This window comes from Humulus lupulus, chromosome 2 (assembly GCF_963169125.1).
Source record: "Humulus lupulus chromosome 2, drHumLupu1.1, whole genome shotgun sequence".
Taxonomy (NCBI): Eukaryota; Viridiplantae; Streptophyta; class Magnoliopsida; order Rosales; family Cannabaceae; genus Humulus; species Humulus lupulus.
The window spans coordinates 2,895,438-2,905,312 of record NC_084794.1 but is presented as its reverse complement, the minus strand read 5'-3'; the positions used below and the strand labels follow the sequence as shown (position 1 = coordinate 2,905,312).

Genomic DNA, 9,875 nt, shown 5'->3' with positions numbered 1-9,875 from the left:
ACATTCAACTATACAACTTTTTGCTCTACTACGATTTCGTACATATTCCTTTAATATTTTCATGTATCTCTCAAATACATACATCCACTTCATATACACTGGCCCACCTAACTCAACTTCCCTAACTAAATGCATAGTTAAGTGAAGCATTATATCAACAAAAAAAAAAAATGGAGGGAAAATTTTCTCGAGCAAACATAATGTAAACTCAATTTTCTTTTGTAATGGCTTTAGAGGAACTGTGCTATAAAATAGACCACACTAGACAGACGACTTGTACCCTAATAATAATAATAATGTGTGTGCCTAACATTTTACATATTTTAGTTAAACCTTGTACCCTTGGGATATATATATATAGTACATATTCACACATTGTTATAATCAATTCATTATAACCAATAAGTGTCCGGAGACTTAAGAAATAAACTATCATCTCTCTCTAAGAAATGGCAGCCACTTCATTGGTCTCAACAATCTCAAGAAGGTATGTTCCAAATTAAGACTAAAGTCGATTAAACTTCATATATAGTTGTTACTGTTTATATATCCCAAATGACTCGTATATATATATGTATATATATATATAGGTTGGAAGGTAAGGTAGCTTTGATCACCGGAGGAGCCAGTGGGATAGGCCGAAGAACTGCCGAAATCTTCGCCCAACATGGAGCCAAATTAGTCATAGCCGATGTCCAAGACGAGCTTGGCCACTCCGTATCCCAATCTATATCATCATCAGGTGCCAAAAACGACGTCACTTATGTCCACTGCGACGTAACAGACGAAAACCAAGTCAAAGCTGCGGTGGAAAAAGCCGTAAAATCGTTCGGAAAGTTAGACATAATGTTCAACAACGCCGCCACAACTGGCGACAGCAAACTCCGACTCGTCGACAGCGACAAGGACGATTTTGAGCGCATCTTGCGAGTGAACATCACAGGCGTCTTTCTCGGCATCAAACACGCTGCCCAAGCCATGATCTCTGGCGGCAGCATCATATCGACAGCTAGTATTAGCGCGAGCTTGGGCGGCACAAGCTCGTACGCCTACACTTGCTCGAAAAGTGCAGTGTTGGGGCTGACGAGGAACGCCGCTGTGGAGTTGGGACAGTTTGGAATAAGAGTCAACTGTGTGTCGCCGTTCGCAGTTGCAACGCCGATGGTCAAGGAGTTCACTGGGCTTGGTGAGGAGGAGGTTGAGAGTTTGTCCGACGAGATGGCTAACTTAAAGCATGTGACGCTTAAGGCAGATGATATTGCAAGTGCAGCTCTATTTTTGGCTAGTGACGATGGTCGATACGTGAGTGGACATAACCTGGTCGTTGATGGAGGTTTCACTATTGTTAATCCTTATAGTTCAATGATTCAACCTAAAATTTAATCACTCTGAAATCATTACTATTATTAATTATATATGTTATGCTTATGTGATGATTCAATAAATATATATAAACGCTTTTCAATGTTGTTTGAAAATTGTATTATTTATGCATAACTTATTATATTATAATTTTTTTATATATAACGTTATGTTTTAAATATAAAAGCTTCAAGTGGAAGTAAGCCATCTTGAACTGAATCTCTCTAAATTGGTTGTTTTTTAGTTTATTTTGATTTATCTAGATACACATGTTTAGCTTAATTAATTCATTATTGACCAAAAATGCAGTCAATAATGTAATGGATTATTGCATTTGTGATATTGTAAAGTTTATAAAAATACCTATGATTTAAAAACATACTAAAAATACATAATTTGAAGAAAAAAAATAATTACAATGGCATGATATATACACGTGATGTCTGATATATGCACGTTTACCTTGCGTGATTGACTTTATAAAAGGTCATAGCCTCCAACTCCAGCTCGTACAACGAGCTGGATGCTTCCCTCGACCTGTGGTCCTCAGAGCCCAGGCTCAGTCCTTAAGCAATCTTGGCGAACCCTTAGGTTACCTCGAGCTAAGGAGGTAGGATCTTATGACGGCAGCTCCGGTCTTGGGGATGTCCACGTGGTAGTCATGATTAGGCCGTATCTCAGCTCGCTAATCAGCCCGTGGGAAAATCAAGGCATACATCTGCCCCCCAAGCCTCTGCTCGTGGTACACGACGTCGTGTAGGGCCACAGTAGGGGCTTTTAGGCTTCCCCATGAACTCTTCATATTCCACATTCTACGCAAGCGCCGAATACGTGGAACATCGTGGTTGGTGACGGTACGTCTGCCGAGAACCGCATTTCATGGCCTAGCCTACGCCCAGCCGTCATTTCGCCTTTCGAGTGGAGGGCCTTGGATCCCACATCTGGGCAATCCAACGGCCCTCTTCACGTGACCCTTCACGCATATAAAAAAGGGGTGCCCACCTTACGCACGGGCCACCCGTTCATTTGAATTTTTTCAGAAATTTTCTTCTTCTCTCTTCATCTTCAAGAGAAAAAACCCTCTTCTTCCCGACCGCCATTCCTAACGCTCAAGAAGTTCAGGCGCAAAGACTCCTTCGAAGCCTTGGAACCAACTGCTCCGACGAAGCCCCAACCCAGGCGATACCTTCATCCACTTCCCAGCCAAACACTCTGTAAGTCTCCTGACTGTGCATGTTTTGAAATTATTTTTTGCTGTAGCTTAGGTAAATATTTACTGTAGCCGCATGCAAGGGTTTGCTAGGTTTTGTGGGAATGAAGGGTGAAAACCTTTTAAACTTTCCTTCCAAGGAAAATTCTATCCCGACCCTCCTGACACACGAATTCCGAGTAATTGGGGATTTGTTGGGAGCACAGGCGCGTGTTCTTAGAACCGCGTGGTCTCACTCTCCACGGGCTGGGCTTACCTCAGCTCGTGTCAAAGAAACACATTCAGATTCTCTTCCACCTTAGGTCGCCTTTTTCTAAAATTTCTTCTTTTTGTTCACTAGGCGACCAGATGGGACCCAAGAAGAATGCTCCCAAGAAGCCTGTAGGAAGCTCGTCCTCCCTTCAAGACAAAGGAAAGGAGGTGATGGCCGAATCCCCGATCCCCAACTTCAGGCGAGCGGTGGAACAGGAGCTTGAGGTGGCCCCTGACGCATTCTTTGAGGCGGAGAGGATCGTCTCAAAGATTACCGACCAGGCGAAGGTCAACAAAATATTCCTCTCCCATAACATCGGGCTGGGGAGAGCATCCGTGATTGCCCAACCTCCCTTAGAAGGCGAGCGGAGCTGCGCGCCGCTTGACGAGGCATTCTCGGCCTGGAGCGACGAGCATTTTAAGGCGGGGGCCTTCCTCCCGTTGGATCAGTTTTTCGCTGACTTCCTCAATTACGTGAGGTTGGCCCCATTCCAGCTCCCCCCCAACTCTTATCGGCTGTTGGCGAGGTTAAGATATTTATTCTTGAAACAGGAGTGGGAGGTCCCCACTCCTGCAGATATTTTGTACTTTTTCTGCCTCAAGGCCAGCCCGGAGCAGCGGGGGCGAGGCGACGGGTTTTATTACTTAACCCGGTTCCCCAACACGGCTGCGGTCATCGAGCTGCCTAGCCACCCCAACGACTTCAAAGATCAATTCTTTATGTCGACGGGGTTCCGAAACTGTGAGCTCCACTACTTCAATCGTCCTCGTAAGTGCTTTTCAACCTTAGCTCGTAAGTTAAGTACCATTTATCTCCTCCTGTATCCCTTTCTGACTTAGATTTATTCTGCAGCTATCTTCGCAAGGACAGAGAAATCTGTGACCCTCGGGGCCTAATACGAGACATTGGCGGGCTTGCCCCCCAATGAAAAGGATTATTGTGTGCTCGTGGCAGACGAGACGATGGTGGCCTGTAAGCCGATCTTCCCAAATCAGACTCTGAACCTAAGGAGGACCCGGGCGCTTCCCCCAACTCGCGATTCTAGGCCCACCATCGTGGAGGGGGTCGCGGGGGACGAAGATGAGGAGGACGAGGAGGAAGAGACTCCCCTCGTGAGGAACAGGAAGCGGGCGTTGGAGGTCGCCCAGAGAACGGACGAGGAGAGGATCCGGTCCGGAGCAGCGCGGGTCCTTCTGGCCAAGGTAACCCTTATATGTTTAGGAATTTAGATAGGGTCATTGCCGACCCTCGGTTAGCTAGGTTCAATCCCAGACAGACCATCCAACGTCACCGAAGTGATCCGGACCTGGATACAACCCTGCTTCACTGTGTCGACCAGCTCGTGCTGGATTAACAAGATAGCCGCCCTAGGTGTAATGCCCCAAATTTCCAAATAAGGTTTAGGACCTTGATTAGGAGGCCAGGAGGGCCATAATTGATTTAATATGTTATAAAATGAATATATGCATGTTAATGTGAATTATATTATTATATGATGATAAATGCATGCGTATGGGAGTATTTAAAATGATAAGGGCATTTTGGTAATTTGGCCTGCTGAGGGCATATTTGTAAATTGGGTGCATATTGTAATATGTGAATGAGATTTCATTATTATGGAGATATATTCGAGCTATTCGACATGAGATGGTCATATATAATGGATTAGCGGTTTTGTCATAACGGGGTCAATTTCGGGGTAATAGAAATGTTTATTTGGTGATAGATTGGGAATATTTGAGATCAGGGTGAAATTCTGGAAGTTTTGACTATAGTGTCCCCGGGGGTGTTTTCGGGACCCCGAGCACTAGGTTTTATTTGAGGTTACTTATGCTTGAAGTAGCCTGACTGATAAGAACGTACGTTATAAACCTCTCGTTCTCTCTCAAAGACGGTCCGTTTTACCGTTTGAGCGTTTTCAAAGATATCTTGAGTTCTAGGAGTCGGAATCAAGCGAGGGTCGAGGCATAGCGATCCTAGGAAAGAATAGAAGCTTCTTAGCCGAAGGATTTGACAGAAAACAACCCAATCAAAGGTAATTGAAGTTTAAGTTTTGAGTTATTTCGATTTTCTAAGCTTTGAATTGATTTTGGTGAATCGTTGAGTTTTCGGTTTGTTTGAACCTTGGGTTTTGAGGGTTTTGAGGTATTGGGAAGCTTGGGAACTTTTTTTTGATGATTGGGGAATGTTTGGGTGTGTTTTTGGGGACTTTGAAGTGTTGGAAACACGTTGGAGAATGATTCTGGGTTGGGCGCCGCGGCCCTGTTCTTGGGCGCCGCGGCCCTAGCTCGAGTTAGCAGGTGGCCCTTCTGTTTCGTTGGGCGCCGCGGCCCTTGTGTGGGGCGCCGCGGCACTTGCCTCTGGAAATTCTGGGGGCCGCGGCCCAAGGTTCTAGGGTCGCAGCCCTTGCCCTATTTTCACCCCGTTTGCTCGTTTTGACCCCGGGAACTTAGCTATGGGCCTCGGGAGTGTCCCTACTACTTGGATTAGTTTGGATTGATCTCTTGGGGGCTAGATATTGGTGTGGAACCTTTGATTATCACGTTATTGATGGTGTTCCATATTTGGTTATGATTAGGTGACCGCTAAGGGCTTAAAGGTTGATCGTTCTCAAGGGTCGTTCTTTTAATCGTTCTAACTCGACATTGAGGTAAGAAAACTGCACCCTGTGTATATGAGACATGCATGGTTATTATGATGAATGTTGGTTGATTAATGAGTACGTCATGCGTGGTTATTATTGATGAATGTCGGTTTATTATTATGTATGACATGCATGGCTATTCTTGATGCATGTTGGTTGGTTATTATACGTGACATGCATGGCTGTTATTGATGCATGTTAGATTGCTGGATTTATTGCATATGATGCATGAGAAACATGTGTTTGGGACATGCTTTATATACTGAGTATGATACTGTTCAGAGCTTGAGTCTCTGTGTTTATGCATGGCCCTAATAGCACTACTATCTGTTTGGTAAGCATGCTAAATACCTCGTTTATGGATGTGGAACATGTGATATGTGATTGGTGGCATGTCTTACTAGTGAAAGACACTGACTAGTCAGGGACCGACTCTAGAGTCGAGAATTATGCATTGAATGGCTCTATGGCATTAATGCCAGACCGACCCTAAGGTCGAAGAACTTATAAGCGCTTGCCTGGTCTACGACCAGATGACTATAGCCAAGGTATATGACCCCGGTGACCGTTTGTCACATGGCTAAGGGACGTTTTCCATAGTTTCGACTCTAGAGTCGTGAGGAAGGTTATGTTGGTGACTAATCACCTTGCACCTGTCCTAAACAAGCTTAAATCGAGAATCATGCATTGAATGGCTCTATGGCATTAATGCCAGACCGACCCTAAGGTCGAAGAACTTATAAGCGCTTGCCTGGTCTATGACCAGATGTTTATGGCCAAGGTATATGACCCCGGTGACTGTTTGTCACATGGCCAAGGGACGCTGTCCATAGCACGACTTTAGAGTCGGGAGGAAGGTTATGTTGGTGAACATTCACCTTGCACCTGTCCTAATCAAACTTATGAAAGGATTACTTATCAGTTGAGCCCTGGTGACCCTATCGTCACATGGCTAGAAGGAGCGATGCTCATTATTGTGACTTTTGGCTATTGTCACCTATTTGCTTGGACTGATAGTCCTGAATGGTTATTATGATCGTTGTTGATATTATATCATGCTTTATTGTGTTTTCTTGCTGGGCTTCGGCTCACGGGTGCTACGTGGTGCAGGTAAAGGCAAGAGGAAGCTGGACCATCCTTGAGTTGGAGAGCTTAGGTGATGACGTGTACATATGCAGCTGCTCGTCCGCCACGGCCGAGGATTAAAGTGGAACTAGGGTTGAACCCTGTTTTGCCGCTTAGAACGGCCTGTTGTAAATGTTTTCTGTAATAGACTCTGAAACTTTATTTTCGGGATCCCAATGTATATATTAAACGTTTTAGTGAAACGTTACATCCTAACCAAATTTTTAATCCCTAAACCGCTAATCATACTTAGTTTCACGATTTTGGCCAAATGACTCGATTAGCGAGTTTAGCACTGTTTACAAGGCACACCGTAACGGTCCCTGGAGTTTGGGGCGTTACACTAGGGGTACTGTAGTCGTAGATAACACCCTAGCATTTAGGTTGATCCTATTCGAGGAGTATGGGACCAACCTTCGGTCATGGCCATCACTCTGGAGGGGTGCTGTAGCTCCAGGACTTAGGCAATATGTAGAAGAATCTAGCCTGGAACCGGAGTCGGATCCAGAACTTGCGCCAGCTCGGGAAATAATCGACTTAGATTCTCCCGCAGGAGCTCCAGGGCCGATGGTCGTAACCATAGGTTCTTCTTCTAGCTCGGGGGGTAGGATCCCTTTTAGTATATATATATACTTGAATTTCTCCTTTTCCCCCTTTGTTTTTAAATGGCTGCTAACTTGTGTACTAACCATATCTTTGTTTTGACAGAAGAGATGTCTCAGCCCGGAGGGAGTCTGCAAGCTGCGTTCACTGGGGGGAATCCCTCAGCCGGGGCCTCTGGCCCCAAAATGAAGAAGCCCCGGACTTTCAAGAAAACCGTCGGGACCCCGACCAAGTCTCTTGCAAAGGAGAAAGAGCAGCCCCCTGCCGCTCAGGTCGTGGGAACTGTTCCTCCTGCTGCAGGGGGGAGCAGCCTGCCCCCACCCCCTCCGCGAGCTCCAGCCCTCGTCCGGGACACAGAGGCGGAGCTCGGGACTTCGGCAATTTCAACCTCCGAGGTGCGCATCCCGGTTGACCCCCAGGACCTGGAGAAGATTCCCGAGGCCTTCCGGGGGACGGTGTATGAATCGGCGAACTACGCCGTCAGCCACATCTACAAGTTCAATGAGAAGGAGCTCAGGGCCATCGAAACCAGGAGCCAGGTGGGCGTGCTGGAGTCTTCACTGGGCATGGCCCTAACGGTAAGCTAACCTCAACCTTTTATGGTTTTTGATTATTACACCTTGCCCTGTTTTTCCTTTCTCCCTTCTCTTTTTTTTTTCTAAGGCATGTGCCTCTCCATTTTTGCAGAGCGTCGTTGCCCTTCACCGGAGCATCGCCAGGACCAAGGCTCAGCTTGAGGAGATGAGGAGCGAGCACCAGGCAGTTGTGGCCAACCACCAGACCACCTTGCAGGCGGCTAAGGACGCCCTGGCGGCCGCGCAGGCCGAGCTGAAAGAGGCCCGTCCCAAGCTACAAGAGCTCGAGACCACCAAAGCCGCCATCGCTGCCTCGCGGGCCGACCTAGACACTGCGAAGGCCGAGGCCAAGGCCGCCCTGGAGGCCGAGCAGGCAACTTCAGGCATCGCCATGGAGGACATGTTCTACCATTGCTGGGCCTATAATCAGGACGCCGACTTCTCCTTCTTGGCAGCGGACGTCTGGGGGCCCTTGCTGGAGAAGTTCAAAGCTCGCCTCGAGAAAGAAGCACCTTCTGAGGCCGGGGAAGTCTCCGGCGCAGCTGAGTAGGGCGAGACGGTGACCTCCAAGGGGCCAACTGGTGGAACCAAGGGCCTTTCCATTCTTATATTTTTTTTGTTGCAACTTTTGCATGAGGTGTTCCCACCTCGAGACAATTAATTTTTACCTTTGAATTGATTAACTCCCTTTTGCCTCTACACATTTCAGTTACAATTTTTTCAAAAACTTAGTTCGTGTTAACTTTTATCAATATCTCATGCTCTTTAGGAAGAACGACAATCAATAGATTTAAATCAACTTCTAAGTTTTTTGACCTGGTCATATCCAGGATCTTAATTTTGAAAACTTAGTTCGTGTTAATTTTTATCAATATCTCGTGCTCTTTAGGAAGAACAACGATCAATAGATTTAAATCAACTTCTAAGTTTTTTGACCTGGTCATATCCAGGAACTTAATTTGAAAACTTAGTTCGTGCTAATTTTTATCAATATCTCGTGCTCTTTAGGAAGAACAACGATCAATAGATTTAAATCAACTTCTAAGTTTTTTGACCTGGTTGTATCCAGGAACTTAATTTGAAAACTTAGTTCGTGTTAACTTTTATCAATATCTCGTGCTTTTTAAGAAAATCAATAATTAATCGATTTAAGTCAACTTCTAAGATTTATGAGGAAACCTGGTTAAATCTTGGATAGGACTTAGTTCGCGTTGATCCTTATCAATATCTCGTGTTTTTTAAGAAAAACAACGATCAATTGATATGAATCAACTTCTAAGTCATTAAGGCGACCTGGTTATATCCAGGTACCATATGCCCCCCAAGTAACTGGGAAAGGGTCTTTCGTGGTTACTTTAGATTACACTTGAAAACATGTACAAACATAAACAAAAAGTTAATTCTCATTGCTTAATACATAAAAAATGGCCTTTCAGGCCTTACAAGTGAATCATTGATAATATCTCTTCAAATGGATGGCGTTCCAAGTTCGTGGGACTGCCCCTCCATCTAGCCGAGCTAATTTATAAGTTCCTTCTCTAATGACCTCGATGACTTGATATGGCCCTTTCCAGTTCGGTCCCAAGACTCCATCTTTGGGATCCTTTCAGGCCAAGAAAACTCTTCTGAGGACCAGGTCGCCAACGCTAAAGGCGCGATTCTTGACTTTTGAGTTGAAATAGTGAGTGATCTTCTGCTGATAATGGGCGAGATGGAGTTGCGAGTCCTCTCGTCTTTCATCAATCAAGTCTAAAGAAATGCAAAGAAGCTCGTGGTTGCGATCCTGGTCATATGACTGGACCCTATGCGAAAGCACCTTAATCTCCACAGGGAGGACGGCCTCACTCCCAAAGGTCAGGGAAAAATGAGTATGACCCGTAGGAGTCCGATGCGAGGTGCGGTATGCCCAGAGAACCTGGGGGAGCTGTTCTGGTCAGACCCCCTTCGCTTCGTCTAATCTCTTCTTGAGGCTCGCCTTTAACATCTTGTTGACAGCCTCGACCTGGTCGTTCGCCTGAGGATAGGCCACGGAGGATAAACTTTTCACAATTCCGTACGTTTCACAAAACTCGGTGAACAGGTCGATGTCGAACTGAGTCCCAT

General features: G+C 45.7%; 1 protein-coding gene across 1 annotated transcript; it reads left to right on the top strand.

The window, feature by feature from the left end:
- The first annotated feature begins 352 nt into the window (after nucleotides 1–352).
- On the top strand, nucleotides 353–1,478 carry LOC133816894 (secoisolariciresinol dehydrogenase-like). Its single transcript, XM_062249217.1, has 2 exons — nucleotides 353–487; nucleotides 591–1,478. Exons 1-2 carry the CDS (start codon nucleotides 450–452, stop codon nucleotides 1,381–1,383), a joined length of 831 nt encoding a protein of 276 aa, XP_062105201.1. The 5' UTR covers nucleotides 353–449; the 3' UTR covers nucleotides 1,384–1,478.
- Nucleotides 1,479–9,875: the final 8,397 nt, after the last annotated feature.

Excerpts from the sequence above, each read along its gene's own strand:
- LOC133816894 (XM_062249217.1), top strand. The coding sequence starts at position 450 with ATGGCAGCCACTTCATTGGTCTCAACAATCTCAAGAAG. Across the intron at positions 488-590 it reads GTCTCAACAATCTCAAGAAG|GTTGGAAGGTAAGGTAGCTT; the intron begins GTATGTTCCAAA and ends ATATATATATAG.